Consider the following 21,780-nt stretch of genomic DNA (forward strand, 5'->3'; position numbering starts at 1 on the left):
GTCTATTGACGACAGCTAGATTAAAAGGTCAAGCTACTCAACTACCTATCGTAACTACTCATTTTATTATTGAGAATATTAGCAGGAATGAGAACTTGATGCTATTATATATCGAAAGTAGCCGAGTTTTGAATGCCAGAAATACGTGAAAGAATGTAGCGTTGAGATTAGGATGTGAAAGAAGAGTACTTGGTCACCCAAGATTTTGGGTGAACGTGACTGAATGTGTCCTAGAAATATCTGCATATTTCGCTTGAAACGAGTGACAGAAAGAACGCGTGGGTATTAGAACAATATATCCACTGTCCTGCGTTGTATCGTGTTCGTATATCTTTAAATTATAGAGTCCCGGCGAGTAACACGTTCCTTGCAGAAAAATAAGTGAGAAATGTAGAATAAAATTCTTTCATTCGATTTTCAAGAAAATCGAGTTTGAAAATTTACTAAATATACTCGAACATGAACAATTCCGGACTAGACAGTACTAAATAATCGACAGGAGATCGTTCTATGTGTAAAAATAAATGTCGAATAAAATTCTTTCGCGAGACACTTTGTTTCCAAGAAAAGCAAATTTGAAAATTTATCATACGTATGCGCTAGACCGATTCTTAATTAAGGATATTGCAGCTATATTTTCTTCAAAATGAAACCTTAAAAGGAAACATTTTACTTCATATCTTTTATTTATCTTCGCATTTAGAAAGACATCCTATTGATTGTTTTTCGTATTCAGTCGGTAATTAGCCACGTTCAAGTATTAATTTTCAAATCCGATTTTCTCGAAAATTAAGCCGAAAATGAAAATATCTGACCCTATATTATTTTCTTATTTTTCCACAAGGAGAATTTGCGAAATAAACGTGGCGCTTGTATTTTGTTAGATCTGGCCATAAAAAATTCCAATGTTATTAAATAACGTTTTTATTACTTTACGTTTGTGAGGTAAAACTTATCTAAAATTGAACGTTGCTCCACTAATCTGGTATCCCGAGGCTGATCCGTTAATTTCGAAACGGTGAATTGGTTTGTACGCTGGGGTACCGGCTTGAAAATCGATGTAGCGCGTTTGAACCGCAGGTGTCTGCCTATTACAGACGAAAATGAACTCGCTAATGATACAATCGCATAATATCCTACAGCTAGATAAAGTTATCGGTAACGAACCCGGAAACCGATCTAGATCAATGTTTGATCTGCGAGGCAGGACAGTTTAGCGTATTCGTTCGATCTCGTCGTTGCTCGATATCCCTCCAAGAGGCGAATTTACCTGGCGCTGTTAATTTCTACGTGTTGTTTGATTGCTCTAGCTATCCTGATTGACTTATGATTTCGCAGTGCGAGTTTGCATTGCTCATTGAAGCACGAAACGTGGCGTACAAAGCATTTTCGGCGGAAGAGATTACAGCTTTTCGTTGCAGTTTCGATTGGTATTCAAAATTGGCACTAACGTAAGTTTTACTCAAACCTTCGTTTCAATTTCCGCGAATTTTTTTACAAGAAAAGTTTTTTTTCTCCTATCTTGAGAAAATTAGATCGAGTTTTATCGTTGCAGATTTTTAAGTGTTCCTGAGTAAACTTGTAAAATAAGACCTTGCACTTTATCATCTACCCTTGAGATCTGTCGAGATTCGAAAGTAACAACCCACAAGAAGAGGTCTCAGAATGTACTTTCTGAACATTATTTTACAACTTAGCCACATTTATCCTTCCTTTTATTAAATGGTAATATTTTATATATCGAAATTTATAGCAAAAATATCGTGAATTTAGATTTCATGAACGTCATTAAACAGATTTTGTATGTGATTGGACAATAAAATAAAACGGTGATAAAATGAAACAGGTTGCTGCAACGGGATGAAACACTCACTCACCAGTGTTGTTCTTCGGATCTCCGCCTTTTACTGGCCAACCAACGGATACGCTCGCTTTGGACGAGAAACTGAAGTACGCCAGGAATTGGGATCTCGTGGTGCTTTCGTTTATTCTGAAACAAACGTAAATACTTAGCCTGCCTGGTTCACGTGTGCAAGATACAGGGAATTTTGCGCGTTGAAACAATAAAAGAAACTCGTTATAAATATCATGAACCGAGTTATTGCGTGATCCGTACTGGCCCGTGATATTTACGGCTGATTCTCATGGCATGGCACACGCTAGGGAAATTTACGTATTCTTCGTAAATGATGCAGAAGGCGACTGCCCGCGAAGGAACCGCCCAATTTTTTATCAATTCGCGTGCGCTGCTTATGAACGACCTGTACGTTTGTCTTAAAATTTGAATTTTTCTAGGAACCGAAACATAATGTATGAAATAAAAAATGAACGAGAACGAAAAATGTATGATACAAAGGAAGAAAAACATAGAGACATCTGTACAAAAGTTAAGAAAAAATTCAGGTTTGATCAAATACGAATTTTTACTGTTTAGTTGATAAACCGTCTGACCAGAGACTCGGCCAAGCTCATACTACTGCAAAATCGAAGTTGGCTCTAGCTACACGATAGATTCGCTTTATCGACGAATCTCTTTAACAAGATCTACATTTTCTGGCAGTTTTCATCGATGAAACCGTTTCGTAATTAAACCATTATTATTAAGTTATCATTTATATAAACTAGAAACAAAATTTTCAATTATTCGCAAGTAACAACATTCGTATGTAACACTTTGTACGTCAAGAAGTTATCATCGAACTGGAAACGAACCTATGTTGCATTGTAACAGAAATGGATTTATTCTCCTCATGAAACGAGATCAGACGGCCCAGACGGAAACGGTGCACGTCTTGAAGACGAAAACGTGCCTCGAAACTAACGGAGTGTATCGCCGTGTTATTACGCAGAAACAGGCAGTGGCACGATGAAAAATACGATCGAACTGTTTCAACGTTCCTCGAAAACTTTTTGACGAAGCATGTTCGCGCGACGATCGAGAATGACGGCGGGAACATGGTCGAACATGTATCTCGCAATCGAAGGAATCGTGTTTTCGGAAAAAGATCGACGAGGTCAAGCCGACGAAGTTTCTTCGAGATTAGTCCAGCATCGATCCGAGATCGGACTGGTCGTTTGCCGTGTTGGAGAGCTGTTTAGAAAGCAAGCACGTCCGAGTCCTTCGTCGAATGGACGAGAATCGATATCTGAACCTCTTTTCGAGAAAGAAGAACTTCTTCCATCAACAGGACCTATGTTCCACATAAAAACTTATCGCTCGTAGAGTGTCTTCGCGCTCCTGACGTTCTTCGCTCTTTTTCTTCTAATTAAAACGATATGTCATTTGTGTCTTTTCTTCTGAACGCGTCCGAATAGTTTGGAATAGTAGACGAGGTTGTTTTTAACATTTTATTCTATGTTTATTGGAAATTCAAGCATTATATTTATTACATGTTGTTAGAAATGGAAGATATAGTTAGCGAAATACACGTAACTTTCATTTAAATCAAAGTAATTTTTTATAGAGATTGAGCTAAGTTTGATAAAAGAATCGCGCAGTTCTGCTTGAAGCGAGAATTTGTTCATTTAAAACGTATGAAGTTTCATAATTATTCTACTTGCCCATAATGAATTTTTCAATTTTCGTCACATTTCCATGGGTCGTTATAAGAGAGGATAGAAATATCAGTGTGAAAACGAATGGATTTCATATTATACGGAAATTGTAATAATATCCCTACAGAAAATTGTACTCTGTCATTAGCGAATACGTATTATTTTAATGAGCCTTTTAAAATAAAATAATACCATCTCCAAAATATATATCGTACATATTATACGTGTAGAAATTTTGAAACGATACAACTGTATGTAAATATAACATATTCGTAACAGAGTATGATAAACTTGAAATTCACGTTTATCAGCAATTTAATGGGTATGAAACCATATAGAGTGCAGTACGAAACGTTAAAACGGAGGAGAACAAGATATTGGCAACAGAAGGTTTCCAGGAGAAGATATCGACGACACTGAAACGCGAGGCACGACTCTGATGACTCCTGTGCCTTGAGACTCGACACCGACGACTCTAGGGATTTAGCGCCAGAAACTGGTTATCTCGGAGCGTGAAATGCGATAGGAACTATCCTCGGGTCGGTGAAACCGAAGTTGGGCTTACTCTTGGACTGTTGGATCGACTACTGATAACACGCGTAGTCATTGAGTTTGACGATAATAACTCTTCAAATTACGTGTGCCGTTAATGACGATACCAGAGGCGCCAATCGTCCACGATTGCTGATTATACTCTAATGACGATTTCCATCTTGGTTCCACCTATATCGATGACTCGTAACCTACTTCGGTTGACATTGATGATGTGGTCCTTAGAAGCGCAAAGTATTTATGAAACGTATGCCTTGAAGAAGTATTTCTAAAAATTGTTATTGTGTTGCAAGAGATGTTGAATTTCTTTATTCTACGTATTTATGTGAAGAATACAAAATGTTTATTAAAATAGAAATATCCGCAGATAGCGTTAAGACGATAAGAGAAACCTGGATATAAAACGAAACTGTATATGAAGTTATTTGTGAGACTGTATTTGAAACTGTAAAACTATGCTGGAATGTGGGGTAAAACGGTGATTTTCATACTGAAGCGGTTACTGCGTTTCTCCGGATTCTCCGGGCAGCAAGCGGTGCAATAAAAGTGCAGGTCACCGTGAGAGAAGTTTCTGCACCTGCGCATCAAAGTACGTGGGTGTACATAATATCGGTGAGATTACAACAAAAAGACTGTTCGTGAATTGAGAAAGATCTTCTGATAAGAAGACTATTCGAAATAATGCAACACGTGTCTCCGAATTTGCAGATAGAAAAAACGTTTCCTTTAAAAGGCCTTTTAATAATATTTAACACGTAACTATACCGTATTTTCATTCTCTTTTATCGAATTTTCTCTACAAAAGATTTGATCAATTTTTAATGTCGTTTTCAGGAACTCTAGTTAATAAATCAAAGTAGATCTTCTGATAAAGAATTTGTTAACAACAATGGAGCACTCAACGCAGAATCTCAGAACCAAACAATCCAGAATATTCGTATCCAGAATATTTTAACGTCCAATACATATCCATATTTCGTTTAAATCTTTTCCCTTAATTTTATCCGGCAAAAGATTGCACCGATCCTTTCGTATAAACTCGAGGCTCGCTACAAATTGTATTCGTTTAAGTTTCTCGTTAGCCGTGACCTCGCTGAAACCTACAGCCAATTTAGCAATAAGGAATCGACCATGGGAACAAAGTTGCAGAGGGTACGATTCGGAACGCAGCCAGGTAGAGACGAGACAACGAGCGTTACCGAGATTCCGTGGACGGGTTTCGGGCGTACCGTCTTCGGTGCTTCTCTAATTGAATTACTTAGTTAGGTCAGGTTAGCTCTACTTGGGTTAGCGTCACAGCAGCCGGGACCAGAGGTTACTCAAGGCACTCGTAACTTCTAATTCTATTTGCTTACAATAAATCCTCCTTCATTTGGCTTTTCGTCAACCGTGCGATTTGATTACCTGCCAATACGATTGCACCTCTTCCTCAACGATGGTCATCTTGAAAGTTATCACGTTTCTTAAACGGATCTACTTTGGTTATGCTCGTGGCAAGCTACGTTTGATTTATGGAATACTTCGATCGGGAACAATATGTCGTTTCTAGACGTTGTACGAAACGCTGCACGGATCGACAGATACCTTCTTTATGATTTACGAGCATTTCGTTGAAAACTCGTTCAACTTCTACATCGGCAGCCTTCTCTCGTTTTCCCCTTCTCTCGTTTCGACCCTTTCTTCTCTTCTACAGACCTTGAAACTTTCCATCGATCCATCTATCGGAATCGGAAAACCGACGCTATTTATGATGGAAGCCCTCGTTTCACGACCTCCGTAGGCCACAAAAGATTTCGACAAGAGAAAGAAAGAGATGGCGAAAAGAGTGGAATCGATCGACACGTGCGCACGAAAATCTGTCGAAGCTGTCGCGGCAATAGGAAGCTGAAGTCTCTCTTGTTAACATCAAAAGGGCTGACAAAGGGGCGGGCTCGGCCTCTCAACTTCGCGCTTCTAGACGGTGAATAACCTTTTCTTCGACCAGCAGGAGGGAGGAAACGACGCTACGTCAAACGATTCTTCCCTCTTTTTCGTTCTGTTATTCTTTTTCAAACTCGCAACGCGAGACTAATCTTTCAGTTGGCGTTTTAGAAATTGCCATTTGTGCGACTGAAATTACAGACAAATTAAATCGCTATCGAGATTGTATTATTGTTAAGATTGCTTCGTTATTATCAGAAATGTAGCTTTCATTATTTTCTTTAACATGTTACGACTCAAAATCTGTTTGCAATTCAATATTTCCGCAATACGATAATTTACAGATCCTTGACGACGAATCGATTCGCGTGCTATGTCTGAGAGAAAATTAAGAACAGCTTGACCCACGGGGTAAAGGTCTACGGACGTTCGTTACTGTAATGAACTTCTTCCCACGGACGAAAGTATTGGAATTCCAATCACGTTTGTACCTCTCCGAAAATCAGCTTCTCGTGAAACATACCTTCTTACTCTTCGCGCCGGTTTCTACCTTTTCGTTTACGATTAAAGAGCCTCTTATCAGAATCACGTACCTGCATGCAGAGTTAACTTAGGAATGATGTTTATATTTTTCAGATAAGAGAGGTCTATCGAGGCACGATCTCGTGGATGAATTCGAGGTGAAATTTCAGATTGAATATTTATATGATTAATTTAAGCTAGATATAATGGTAAAATTTAACTGTTTCGAAAGTGGAAGAGTTAAATATACGCAAATTTCGTCGTATCATAGAAATTATCAAAACTTTGACGGCTGCCGTCACGTTTACGTGATGTCTGACCATGGCTGTCCTTGAAAATATGGTGGCCAACCATTTTTCAGTAGACACGCGTATGGAGTCGAAGATATTTTCCCCGAGGAGGAAGGAGCTAGTTAAACTCAGGTTACCAGTCATATCCGACATAATTATTTCAGTACCGTTTTTAAATTTCTTATTTGTATGCAAGTCATTTTATATTTTATTATTATTATCTCTATCGTATATATTATACTGTTTTGTTAATTACATGTTAATGAGTCATTGCGTTTCCTGCATTACCATTATCCTTTATTAAAATTATTGGATTTAACACAATGGTGTCATTACTTCAGAAATGATATCGCAATACAACGATGTAGAAAGATATCGAGGATACAGAACATAAAAGTAAAATACGATGTAAAATCATCAAAGTTCCGATAATATCTCACATTCAGCGTATCCTAATTAAAAGGAATAAATATACGAATAATTAAGTAAACTTTAAGCCTTAATACAACAGAAGAAATCATCCTTTAAATTATTATTTCCACATGCAATATTTCTTCTTTTCCTATTTCCTGGAAACTGAATTGATCTAAGCAGCTAGTTCTTTTCCTTCGATGAAAACGAACAGAGAAGATGGTCAGAACTTCGTTAGAGGGTGACTTTCTATGCAAATCGTTCGAGATACAGGTGAACGCGAAAGGGAAGGGGTGGTGTGGGCGAGACCGGAAGAAAAAGTTGACTGTTTGCGGGTGAGAGAGCGTTATCTCGGCTATATTCGAATCTCTTAATTGCGTTATTTGCATGGAGACGAGGCCTGCACGCGAATCGAGTCCCAGTGAATATCAACGAGCGGATTTCTTGCAAAATTTCGCGCAGATTAAACGGACGACGATGGCAAAAAAGGATCGGGGGACAAGCGGCGTTAAGCTGCCTCACGGTAAACCTCCCACCTCTATCTGTTTCTTTCCGTGGCGAACATGCATTATTTATGCGGCGAGCTTAGAGAAAGCGAGCTTTATAAATTTCGGAGGGAATCCCCGTTAATGTCGAAAGCCTGCTCGATACGCAGAGTATTTCATCGTCATTCCTGGCTCTTCCCAGCCAAATGCATTGACAATTTAATTGAGAAATTCGCTGGTATAATGAATTTAGTGCGACCCTCTCGCGGAATATAAAAGAATATACGCGAATGGAAGATTTAGGTCTTTTTTTAAAATATTGTTATTTTATCTGCAAAACGTCGAGTAAATGTAATATTAGAGATTGAAATGGATAAAAATAAATAAATCAATGTTAGACATGGAATAATTGAGAGAAAATATCTTTGTTTTATTAAACGGATGGATTGATATGGAACTGGGTTACAATGGACATTTAAAATTGATATATTAATTTGATTAGTTTTCATTTAAATGCCAGCATGGTTCAACGAGCATGTTGAATCCGAATATTGTTAACCTTCGATTAAACACTAGATTTCCTTGCAATCCGTCAAATTATTAAAACGTCAAATTATTAAACAATTCATATAACAATAACTCTGATGGTTTGAGTAGAAATTGACACGATCCATAACCGAAAGAAAAAGCATTGAAAGCATTTTAATTTATAGTACATCCATTTCGAGAATAATCGAGAATAATTGAGAATACTAGTGCGTGTATTTAATTGAAAATCCTCTGGGGCTTTTTCATGTTCCTGTATCAACGAGGATTCTATTCGTTTCTCGAGAAAACAGAAAACAGTGTTCATGGTGTTTCCCCTGCAGGAAAAGGGATCAGTTCGGTACGTTAAGATTTCGACAAATCTGAGAGCACGCGGCCAGAAACAAGAATATCGAGCTCAGACGTGCATAAAGGGCGCGTTCAGGGGTGAAATCTGTTTCCTTTTGGGATACACCATTTTCTGGGATTACAAAATACTTCGACAGCCGACTGCCACGGGGAAAAAGTAAAAGCCTGTGATCGAAAGGTAGTTCGGATGTAAGGGAAATAAAGGGCGCGATGGCGCGCGATGGTGCGCGAAGAAAGCGCCACGGGAAAGTTCCACGACGTTGGCGGTACATCGACGAAGAGGGGTTGAACGTGGAAACAGGGATGGCAAGAGGGATAAAGCGGAGGAAGAAGCTCTGTCAATTTCTTCGCCCGTTCTCCAAATGTTTCGTCCTACCTCCACCGAGGCGTGAATCCATATTTCCTGCACGAATATATCGTAGATACGTAAGTAAACAAATCTTTCGCGAGGCATTACGATCGCTGCCGAAGCAATACGTCCCATGGAAATTGCATTTTTATTGACATCTCCTAGAGCGTAGGAATGACAGAAAAAAACATATATAGTTATATTATATCGCAGAAGTCATCGGAGTCACGCGTTTGTTGAGTCGAGTGAATTCAGCTTGATCGCGAATACAGTCATTGCCCTCCACGTTCTGATTTTTTCAGAAATTTGATCGTCCCTGTTCGATAGAATTTCTTATTTTTTTTATTTAAAGAGCTTTTTATTAAAGCATTTCGATGCAGAAAATTACAAAAGTGAAATCATGCGGAGAGCTAGAGGAGTCGGCAATCGTGCAGAACAACGGCATACGATGGTGAAAAAAAGCGAACGTGTAGTGAGAATCGAAGGGGAGAAATTGAGAGAAGGGGTTAAAATATGTACGTCTTCGTTCGCCGACCGTAAATCCGTATCTCGGGAATCTTCAACGTGCATACATAACGCTTCACAGCCAATAAACCGGAAGCGGTAGCTGCAAGGAGATTTGTAGGATTCTCCAGAAATAAAGTTTTTCGACGAACTCGCGTACATGTAGATAAATCGCGTGTTGCCTTCTGTATTGAACAGAAGTGGGCCTGCGCTTTTTATTTTAGTATCTGCGGTTAAGTTTTTCATAAAAGAGTAGCACGTGATTTTGTATTGGATTCTATGGTGCAAACTTAACGTTCTAATAATATAACATTATCACATGCATAAAATTTAGAATTATATTCTTTACACCTTTCTATATCTACCGAATTCCAATTTTCATTACTATTTGTAAATGTTTCATATCGCGTGAACATTTGTAGCAACGATATAAATACATAACATAAAGTTTATTAAAATGTACGAATTATTGGCAAAGTAATGGTTAAGCGCGATATTTATCATTATTAATAATATATTGAAATTAAATTCACATTCGTTAATCTTACCAATGATTTTAAACATTACCTATTGCTCAAATTAATGAATCACGCGTAAGCGTCCTGGATAATCAAAATTTCTAATGTCTCCCCTGAAGAGCGGGAAGACTCGATATCAGAAAAAAGGTAATGTCCCCGTAAAATTTATATCATTGGCGGATCACAGGTTGGACAGACAGGTTCCTAATCTCGGCTAGGTCAAAGTCTCCGAGAACGACTGCGGATTTAAAGACGTTCCCGACTACGGAATCCGATTTGTAATGACAAGGGATCGCGACGTTAAATTGAAGAACGAGGACCGGGAGACACGACGGATTCGACGGTTGGGTCGTGTCGAACATGGAAAATAACTTGTCCGACCCTGACGAGGACTTCACGCGGATATGGGTGGGACAGCTATTATTTGTCGTATCGATGGAAGAAATCTTCGATGGAGGAGAAGCATTCGCTGTGTGTTCGGATCCTAGTAGCTCCGATCCCGAGATCTTCAACAACTCGAACGTCGAATGAACATTCGAATCTTCGTCGGACTGATTTCATGTCCGTAGAAGCGGTTGGTCGATTATTTACCGAGAAACAAAGAGATCGAACCGATTGACGACTGCTGAAACTTTTTGCTCGCGACAGAGTCACACAGGAAATTCGTAATTTCGAGGACCACGTGCAAGCGAATAAAGGCAATGATCGTGATTGAAGAAGAGGATAAAATAGTGTCTTCGAGCGCTTGTGTTTCGAACAACTTGACAAAAGTTTGGTTTCTGGATGTTTATACGGTGGTTATGATGGATCGTGCGAAAGAATAACACACGATGACTTGGTTTCTACATGATATCGACTTTCTATTAATATTATAAAATATTACAAAAAGAATTATTTCGCTAGTCCGATAAATCTAATTTCTATAAATATTATACTAGAGGCGCGAAAATCAATATTTTCACTTAACGCGAACGACAGAAGGAACCGCACGGGCTGGTCGAGGGGTGGGACTGGAGAGAGAGAGAGAGAGAGAGAGAGAGAGAGAGAGAGAGCGAAAAAAAGAAACATTTTCCTCGAGCATTCCATTTCCATCGAGTGAACTTTTTCCCGTGGTGTCATTCGATTTTGATCGATCGTGGTCCCTTCTCGCTCGCGTCGTTTTTCCGTTCCTCCGATGGAAAATACGTTTCCGTTGACCCAGATCCGGCTGGGAAGAACAAAACGATGCGGGAAATGGAAAAACGCTGCGCGTCCACCCACCCGCGAACATCAATCAACGAAGAATAATTATTACGGGAAATGCGAGGCAACAACGAGTCTATTGGAGAAATTCCAGCTAAATACGTACAGTGAAAGACGAAAATCGATTGCAAGCGCGACGAGAAAGGGGCTCGTTTGGAAAGTGTACGAAGCCTCTAATGAAACACGCGTTACCTCGCGATATACACGAAAATACGTGGGGTGGAGGAGGGGGTGGCTGTAGAAGGAAACATAGTTATCGTTGAAACAACATCGTCGTCGAATGTTTTACGAAACTGTGACCTCGACGTCGTCGTTTTCGTCGGTTTCATCGTGGCTGCTGTTTATTGTTCGACGGGAATCGACTCGATAAGTGGGCCACCCCCGACAACGAAAGCGCGAAACCGTTGACAGGGTGTCGATAACCCTCGAACCGGAGGAAATGGAAAGAGGAGGTGAATCAGGGCCGCGGCAATCGAACTCGTAGAATGCCGATAATATCTCTCCTTTGCGGGAATCGTGGTGCAGAGGGGCTGGGCCAACCAGCAGACAACCAAGTTCGAACCATTGCTGGATCTTCGCCGTCATAAACAGTCCACGTACACCAGACGGCCGTCTTGTCCTTTCGATTCTCAAAACCGTCACGCGAGAAGCTGATATTAAAACTCTGACCGAGTAGTCGGTGCTCCGCCCGGAATTTCGTGAAACGAGAGGATTTTAATCGGCGAAACTCGGCGGTTCCTCTCGAGTCCAACCTTTACCACCGAAAGGGGGAAGGGTTCTGTCGGAGTAAGAAGTTTTTCGACTTTGCAGGGAATTCATTAAGCGCCATCGTCGTCATGCACAACCACAGAAATGGATTATGTCGCTTCATCGATACTGGGGATCTCGTCGAAGAATTTCTGGAGCGGAGGAAGTTTCGTGGAAAGGGTCGGAGATTGTCACGGTGGACTGAAAATTGTTGGGCGTTGGTTCGGATTCTTAGAATTCCATTTTAGACAGAACTATGAAAAATATATCATATCTGGCAATATATATTTTGATAAGAAAAATAAGAAACACATGAAAAAAGATATATTATGCGTTGATCCCCGTTCAGTGTGAAACTTGTCTGACTCGAAGGTTGAATCTACTTAAAGGTCAATAACCAAGAACAATATAACTTCCTATCATTTTCTGACAGCCATTGAACACTTCTATTTACGAAACAACGCAGACAAACCCAAAACTTTTCTCAGATATAGACTAGTTCATCTCGTCCACTTCATCTCGTTTCATCGCATCGTTAAGACATCGATCCCCTTCGAACGCAACGGCTTCATTCGCCGGGAAACGGGGCAACTTTGAGGTGTTTCCAATTTACGTCGGACGCGAAACTTTGATGAAGTTTCGGCCACTGATTCAAGCCCCATAACCGATGGACCAGATGGCTACATGTCGAATCAATTTCGACCGATCGCATGTTTGACGCAATTTGCGGGCGCACCTTCGCCGCTCAATGCGATTAATCATCCCCTACGAGTGATAATCGGTTGTGCACAATACCGTATTTTGGCAACCGCCTCCCTTCGTTCTTTCGATACGGTAAACCGATACAAACGATTTCTTTATTCCCATCCGTGAATTCACTACGCAGACAATATACGATGTTCCATCGGTGTACCGGGATCGTTTGAACGATCGAGTTTCATAATGGAGTTGGATAATGATGCGAATTATTGTGTAGAATAGACAGTAGAATAGACAAGTAGTGATTCATAGTGAACCGCGTTTGAAGCGATTAAACAATTTCCAGCTTACGAGGAAAAATGTTGTTCTATTTTTTGAATATTCTCTTTGAACAATTAATTTCTTGAAATAACGTACATACAAAAATCTTACAGAACATTATATCCACGATAAAATGATCAAGACTTTGCTTTTTCAGGTGTTTACGAATCTCAGAAACTTAAACACCACTTGTTTATAAGTTCTTTGTTTCTTCCCGTAAAATAAATACAGTTCTCTGTAATGAAAGAAGTAAAGGAACTGTTTAACATTACTTTATACAATCTCTTTGTGCTCCCTTACCAAAAGTACACTTCTAAATCCAATCTAATAGCGGTATTTACTTTCAAACTTCGCTATAACGTTCTTAAAACAAGAACCATTCTCGGTTAATAACAATTCGATCAACATCTTCGAGTACACTACCTGCCCTCTAAAAAAGAGCAAACAAAAAAAAAAAAGGAAAGTGAAAGAAGTAGAAAAGAAGGAGAAGTGGAACGAAATCCTCGATAGTCCCGACAGAAAATTATTCCCAGCTAAGTTTCGTGATGTTCGCCTCACGAAATTCTCAAGAGCGACGCAACGTCCGCGTTGCATTAAAATGCATCCACGAATTATAAGCGTTCCGGGAGAGGAGCCACGATGGAAAATCCTGAAAATTAAGTAGCCCCGGAGCGGTACGTGTTCTTCCTTTCAAGAACGGCTTTTGATGCTCGACTCTCGAGGCTCGGCCCTGCTGACGGTTCAAGCGAAATTACCTTGGCGGTCGTCGTAAACAGGATACTTGAGAGGGTGCCGGATTATAATCCCAAAGGGGCCTCACTTTCGTGCGCGCCCACTCCCGCGGACCTTCCGCTTCAAGTTAAATGCGATTTGCCCGTTGCCCATCCCCGACGTGGATACGAAACGCATAAAAGTTCACGTGTTCTTCCTCGACGTACCTCGACCGCGTCGTTGGAAACGTGAGATTGCCAGGGCATCGCATCGCCCTGGAAATGTAGCACATACAATGTTCGAGCATACGGCCTGAGCTCCAGATTAAAAGGAGCACGAGCTCGTCGTGTGAAAGTAACTTCGCTGGCACGACAAATAACGTTTCGTACGGTTACCGTGTCACGGAGGAATGTTTTGTCCTTAGAGGATTAGAGTCCGACGTTGTATCCTCTTTTGTGTGTCAATGGCGGGAATATTAAATTTTGAAATATTATACGGTTACTGGAGAACTTTACTTTCGTAGTATTCAATTTCATCCGTTGTAATTGGAACTTTGTTTATTTACAGGAAACAGAAATTACAATTAGAGATAAAGTAAAATGGCTTCATTTGAATATTTGGAATTATTAATTGTTACAATGAGATTAATTGGCGACGATATAAGGATATAACGTGCAGTGTTGTAATTAAAGGAAATACAAGAGAAAAGAAGATCTGATACAATGTAATGATACGATGATGTGTAAATGAAATGAAATTTCAAGAATTTATAGATTATGTAATTACCAAGTTTCGTAACGTTGTAAAGAATTAATTCCGTAGCTTTAATATTGAAAATCTTAAGTCTCGCAAATACTTGTCATGCAATATACATAAAAGTTTCTTAACTCTGTGTTTAATATCTAAATACTTCCACTTATTAAACCAGTAACTTTCAGTAACAGCTGATTCCAGGCTTGAACCAACCCTGGAATACCATCAACAATGCAAACGATCGAACCATTTACAACTCGATGAAGCTTCAAACGCACCCTTTCCAGTTATCGATGACTAATGTCCCGTTATTGTTTGTTCCTCCTGTGTTTTCAATATCTATGACGAGTCCTGGATCCCTCTGGAGAAAGGGACGAAAGTCGACGATGTAATATAGCGCTGTTTCCGCGAGCGCCGAGGGCAATCTTGAAATAATAGACGATGTCCCGATTCTTTCGTTGCTCCATCATTCACGGGAAACGTTCACGATACCCTGGTACCGGAAACGTCACTGCGATCTGTCCCGATTACAGCGAGGAAATGGGATCTCGCTACTCTTATCAGGCATCGATAAGCTCGTCGAAATATTTCAGCCTGATAAAATCGTTCACAGAAATTTCCTCAAACGACGGAAAACCTGCTTCAAGAACGATAACTCACACAGGTCGTTTCAGTTCTTGTCTCGGCTACACCTTGTTAAAATATTCCATAGATAAAACAGGAAAGATAATTTATGTAGACGCGTGTCGTTTAAGGCTTTATTAGAAAGTTAGAAGAAAAATACGAGATTTTACATTTTAAAGATACATTTTAAAAATGAATCCTAAGAAGTAAATTTTGATTTCGCTTCCTTTAACGAATAGATACTAATACACGTATACTAATATTTGTTTAATGCGCCTTCTTGCTCAAAGCTGTATGCAAAGTAGTATCCTCTTCGCATCTTTTATTTGTTAGAACTCATGTAATAAAGCTTCAAACGACCGAAAGGTTGGCTGACAAAAAATTGGAACACCATGCATAATTTCCAATCGACCGATAAATAAGCGATTATATGAAACTTGGAGTCGTCAAGAGACAGGAGCTAATTAGATCGAGATGATCGTAGCGTTGCGGAAATAGTCTGTTTCTGATGTTTTTATCGGGAAACGAGGCGGACAAAGGTCAGATATCCTTCTGTGTAGAACAATGGACCTTCGCGGGTTAATTCTCCGCGACGTACGCTATCTAAAAACAGCATCCGATATAATCGGTAACGACCGTCGACGTCGGATATCCGTCGTGAGTTTGCCTGGTCGGGTCACGTAGTAGACACGATCTAAAAGCGGAACGATGTCTTTCATTCGGTACCAGCTGAGACAGCAGAAGTCATTCTTTATTCCAACACTAACATACAGATTTAGACGATAACCAACGTGAAATAACACGATTTATCTCGTTCAAAATGATTCTAAGCAAGGCGTTCCACTTCTTTCCTCTCCGATCCGCAAAAATATGAATTTATTTTCATGATTTTCTGGTATTTTTTTTTCTTCCTAGTTACATATATATAGAGAGAAATTACGTACGAAATTAATTTGAACCAGGTGACCGTGATGAGGAAGAAAACCACCGTCGTCATTCTGCTCTCGTTGTTCGGGCAGCGCACGTTAAAACACAACGTGCTATGAAAAGATGAGAGTTTTTCCGAGCGTAAAGTATAACCGCGTTGTTCAAGAGCTAGGGTTTTGCTAGAAGAACGAGAGCTTGCATTGGATTGGCGTGGCTGAGCGTTCTTTAGAGCAGTCATTGTGCCAGTGAAAAGCCGTAGGAACGAGGAGTACAGTGAAAGTATCCGATTGCGGGGAATTTAGAACGGCTCTGATTGTGCACCACCGTTGAATTTTACCTAGGTTTCGCCTAAAATTTTTCTCAGATTAACGAGTGTATTTCAAAATGCTCTTCTTTTTTCTTTTCTAAATATCTTGGGTTTCGTGGTAAAGTAGTATATCATTCTATCGAACCTATTGTCTTACAGTTCAACAAATATTCTGTTCGAGTATTTAACTATCTCCATTTCGAATACAGTATTGACACTGTACCAGATATAAAGTTTAAAACAGGGAAAATAAAAATCTTTCATACGAGAGCAATTTTAAAATTCAATATCTTGTCAACTAATCGTAGATTGTTCAACATTGTCTTTTTGTTCTATCGAATGATTCTTTGAAAATATATTTATTACGAAACTTCTCTTTTAAAATAAAATAGTGATTTTAAAAATATTAGTCATATCTTTGGATGAAATCTGTTTCGTCATTTTGTATCCCTGATCTTTACCTATCTCTGTATTTCTCTAGAACGTTAACTTCGCTGTCACAACTAGCGTCGACACGGAGTCGCACAAAACGAGAACTGGCTGGCGGAAGTCAAAGCCAGGCGGAAAAATTAGAACGAAAATTCCAATCCCGCCCGGGCAAGCGCTACGTGATTGGCGTGACAATTTCGACGCTCGTATTCATGGTTAGCTAGCTGCGGTGTAACTGGTTCACACTGTTTCGATCGTTCGCAAAGTGGAAGTCGTTAGTTCGCAATCTACCCATGGGTTATTGTCGTTCATTCTGTTATTCCTCTGTTCGAACTGTGACGAAAAAGAGGGGAAAAAAACGAATCGGATTCTGTTACCTATCTAACGCGATTAACACGTTTAGTTGGCTAAGTTTCAATTTAATCGCTTTCTAACGTTTCTAAACGACCCACTGGAATCTGCACTAGCTCTGCGATTCTCGTGTTAGAATTTTCATATTGAAACCTCTCGTGTGAGAAGCACGAGAGGAACCAAAATTCTACGTAAATTCCTACGTAATTCCATGTAAAATTCTACTTTGCGCTGTAGAGCGTGTTTTGCGGTTACGATCACGGAAACTTGACATAAAGATAATCGTGCGTTCTAAAGCGGACACAAAAAAGAAAGAAAAAGGCAAGTACCAAGGTTATTTATCTGAAAGCTTGGAATAAGACGGTGTTTGTGTAGAGGCTGGTTTAAGCGTTCGCAAGATACACGGAACTCGTGTAACCCTGGCGATCAGCAGACCAAAACGTTATCCAGGGTAGCCAGCAGCCGGTTGCGTCTTAGGAGAATAGCGCGGCTTTGCCTCGAGAGAATGGAAAACGGATTTCCGTGGTTTTGGGGACGTTCAACTTACTAGAAAGCTCCTCGGTATCCCCGTTAACGAGAACAACAGTTCGCTACAATGACGACGATTAATGCTTTGAATCGCTGCCATTCCTCCTGTTGTCTTACCAACCACTTAATTGGATATCTCACCTTCAGGTTTAAATGTCGAACAGCTACTTTTCTTTGTACTCCAATGTTTCGAATAATTATTCGAAATACAATAATTTTCATCGAACGCTATAATACTATAGGAAATTCGTATTTCGTAGGAATTTTAATTTCATGAAACGCTTAGGAATTTTTATGAATTGCGATGTTAGTTTCAGCGAGAATTAAAGTATGTGCATATTCGATATTTCCTCGTAATTTTATACAACGCCCGGTTATTCCAGCAAGCGCGCGCGTAGAACGAGATTTTTTAATTTGTCGAATGCCACAGAGGTAGTCGCGACCCGCATAAACTCGGGCGAAACGTAAACGAGGCGGATTGAAGGGTCGTACACGGGAGTTGCACAGGTCAGAAGATCTTAAGGATACTTGACACAGGTGCGCCTATCCTTCAAGTAGCTTTCAAGAACGTTCTTCAGAGTTGCAACTACATATTCAGAAGATATCAGATAAATAAAAGGTAATTTAAAAATCACTTCATTTTATCAATTTGTTCCTTCCTTTCCTCGTTACGAAACCTGTTACATCGTTAGATTCCTTCACCACTCATGTTTATTATTTACAAGAAAAGTATACAACTATTTTAAAATGGTTATTTTACCGTGTTCATTATTCTAGTATTTCAAGCATTTAATCGATAATCTCGATGTCGGCAATGATCGATCAGGGGTCTCTCATATTGATGTAATATTATTGTAGTATCGTGGACAAAAAGGCCTAAGAGATATCGAGTAAACCAATTGAAAAGGCCTACGTGACCCTGGCCACGAGTGTTTGTGGATCATATGCGTGGTGGGCCTGAGAAAAGACAAAGGGATGCTAGAACAGTCAGTGTCAGTGGAGAAGCCAAAGAGTGTGAATCGAGAAGTCAGAGAGTACGAGTTGCGTTGTCGAGATAGAGTGTTGCTAGCGTTGTCGTGAGAGTGTGGTCCGTGAGAGAGAGAGAGAGAGAGAGAGAGAGAGAGAGAGCGTTGGATCCATTGTGACAAGAGTTGAAAATTAACTATTGAGTTGTCTAGATTATAGCACGTTATTGTGACTAGTTCACGTTAAACAACCATCGTTTTTCTGTTTAATCAACATCTGTACAATCCATTTATTGTAAATAAATCATCACCATCAATAATAATCGAGAATAATTATATATATATTCCCGATACTACATTATTAATAAAACTTCACAAGTCATCAATCACAAGATATTAGTAATAATAAAATCTCTATCGTAGGAATAACACCTCTAGCAATAAAACAAGCAAAATTTTACAAGTACCAATTCTGTTTAACATTGTTGAGATTGACTGATAGAGGAACGAGTGGGAGAATTTCTAATAGAAAAATATATTGAAATAAGTTTAAGCATAATTACAGGTATAGAATGTGCTGATCCAGATCCTCGCTCTTGCAGTGTTACAATACAATAGAAGAAAGATAGGGAGCACGTTCATATATTTATAGCAAAGGACATTACCAAACAGTTGACCTTGGTGTGTAGCTCCAGCTGAAGACTACAAGAAACAACAATAGAAATCTACTTATAGCTTTTTTGTTTCTAGACCTTGTAATCCAAAACAAAATTTATATTTAAGAGCACAATAATATGGACCTCTCCTTATTTGGAATTTTTTCACTAAACTCTATTCTCTAACAGCGGTCTCCAGGTCACGGAGATACAAAAGAAAAGGTGTAGAGTTTTTCTTGAAGTTAATTACTTCAACAAACATAAAACTACAGAATTCTCAAAGAAAACTCTACAATCCACAACTTGAAACTTATCCATTGTGCAAGAGAGCGCACCTCTTCTTTTCGACTATGTTTAAGCTTCGTTAGCCTTATTAGGAGATTGTGCTATTGATGGTCAGGCACAATATTCATAATTATTTAAAACTAAACAACCAATATTCCACATTCAACTAACTCTTGCATAATTACTCCCTTGCAACTCCCTTCTAACTAATTTCGATCAACAAATATCCACTGGAAACCTGACCTACCCTTAAGGGGAACCTACATAAACCAATATTCCCACTTTGAAACCGATGATTTCGATCTAGATGATCGAACAGATCGGCAAGCACTACTCATTAGCACTGGCAATCTAGTCAGAAGAGCAATAACTGGCCATCGGTACAAACCAGTCCCTTTCGAACGAGGAAATTTGCGCGTTCGCTTATATTTGTTTGCGAAATGCACGCTAGGTCACTGGAACGTCCAACGGTGCGTCCGCGTGCGTCTAGCATGCCATGTATACAAGAACAAGCTATGCATCGTAACCGAGGTTCGCGTTTATTAGTTCGTTTGGTATCGAAATGCGTATCGGCATGAGGTCTCGCTTGAAATCAAATATCTGCCGAGCAGACTGTAATGGGAATCGTCATGAATACCATATCGAGACTGATGAAGTTTGCCAGAGGCCTCATTAAATTCGACAAGGATGGACACGGCGAAAACGCGTTCCACAAGCTGTATGCTACCACGTGGCTAATCCTTACGACCCGTAACGCTGCCGTGATTATGTTTCTAACTGGAAATTAACTCGTCCATAGGATGAGTAGATACGAGAACGTTCAAAGGAATTGTGTGATTAAGTTCGGACACTGGCTATAGATCGACGAAGCTGACACGATGGCAGAAAATTACTGAATGACAAATTTATTGCTACGTTCGATGAAAGTTTAGGATCCATATAGTGTGGAACGACAGTAGCCGGTATCGAACGAGGTATTGGGTATGTCAGAGTTTTGTCTAGAAAAGAATTTGATACAGAAACATGAATTTACTGCAGAGAAGCGTTTGTAGTTTCACGAGTGGAGAATTGAACCTAAATTTTCTTATGGCACGATAGTTATGGGGATTATTTCCAAGTTTTGACAGAGAACGATAAACAGTGACCTAGTAACATGATATTAGCTTATACGGCTATCTAATCTTTAGAGTACTGTGGGTGGATACATAGAATGAAAATTGTCGTTGTGTCCTAATAGCGAATTCATCCGTCCGGAATGATACGTTAGCTACAATTTACTGGCGAATATATGTGCTCAGCAATTATCGTTTCGATGTTAAATTTACCTTTGAAACTTGTTCGATATTTCTGTACATATCGTAGAATCTATAGCCGGATAAAAAAAAGATCGATTCTATTCGTAGTACATATTTTGATTCTCTAAATTAGTAACTCTAACCTTACAAAATTATTCAATCCTTCCTAAACTATTGAAAATATCTGTATCTCGAAACTGCCTCTATCAGCAAAGTCAGCGAAACAATCGAAAACCATCGATGAACTTTCACGAGCGACCGAAGCCGGTCAAAGTATCGCGCGAATAGTAATTGCCACCAGGTTTGGGTCAAACTCAGTTCGCGGCAATTGAAAGGTGTAAGAGGGACGAGGTCAAAGGATGAATATATTTAGACGGGGTCACCGTGTTCAAGGAAAATTAGTTTTGGATAAGGGGATCAAAAGAGGCGGCGCTGACTCGATCGGTGAACTTAATATTGGCCGTGTTCTATCGGGATTTCGAAGCAACTCGGTTACTAAAACGCGGACACCGCCACTGGCCTTCCGCCGTTCGTTTTTCCAAGCGGCTGCTTTTTTTCCTCCGACCGTCGTTCGCCCTCTGTCTCCGTTCTCGTCGTTTCAATTCGTGTTCGTTAACTTCGTTAACGCTCGCCCGGGAAATTCCAACTTTGTCCTCCTCGTCGTCACCGCTACCGCCGCCGCCAGTTTTGGCTCGGTTCGGCTCACAATTTTCACCCCGTTCACGTTCACGGGTCGCCGGTTACGATCCTTGAAATTTCACCGGAGTTTCTGGAAACACGAGCCTTACGATCGAACGTTTTAACACTTCCTCGAGCACGCGACAGCCAGTCACGATCGTTAGCCGTGCGGCCACTTCATCCCTTATCTCCGACCGGGAATTTCTACCGATTTGCATTCGGCTACGGGACGATCCGGCTTGATTCATTCTCGAATCCAGGG

General features: G+C 39.9%; 1 protein-coding gene across 15 annotated transcripts in view; it reads right to left on the reverse strand.

Annotated features, from left to right (window-relative positions):
- The window catches only part of LOC126868435 (uncharacterized), a 272,162-nt gene that overhangs the window by 103,660 nt on the left and 146,722 nt on the right, over window positions 1-21,780 (reverse strand). For all 15 annotated transcript variants that reach the window (XM_050623870.1, XM_050623866.1, XM_050623869.1 and 12 more), the window contains exon 6: window positions 1,878-1,990. In XM_050623870.1, the coding sequence (XP_050479827.1) occupies window positions 1,878-1,990 (113 nt within the window). The remainder of the gene's footprint in view (window positions 1-1,877; window positions 1,991-21,780) is intronic.

This window comes from Bombus huntii, chromosome 8 (genome assembly GCF_024542735.1).
Source record: "Bombus huntii isolate Logan2020A chromosome 8, iyBomHunt1.1, whole genome shotgun sequence".
In the NCBI taxonomy this organism is placed as follows: domain Eukaryota; kingdom Metazoa; phylum Arthropoda; class Insecta; order Hymenoptera; family Apidae; genus Bombus; species Bombus huntii.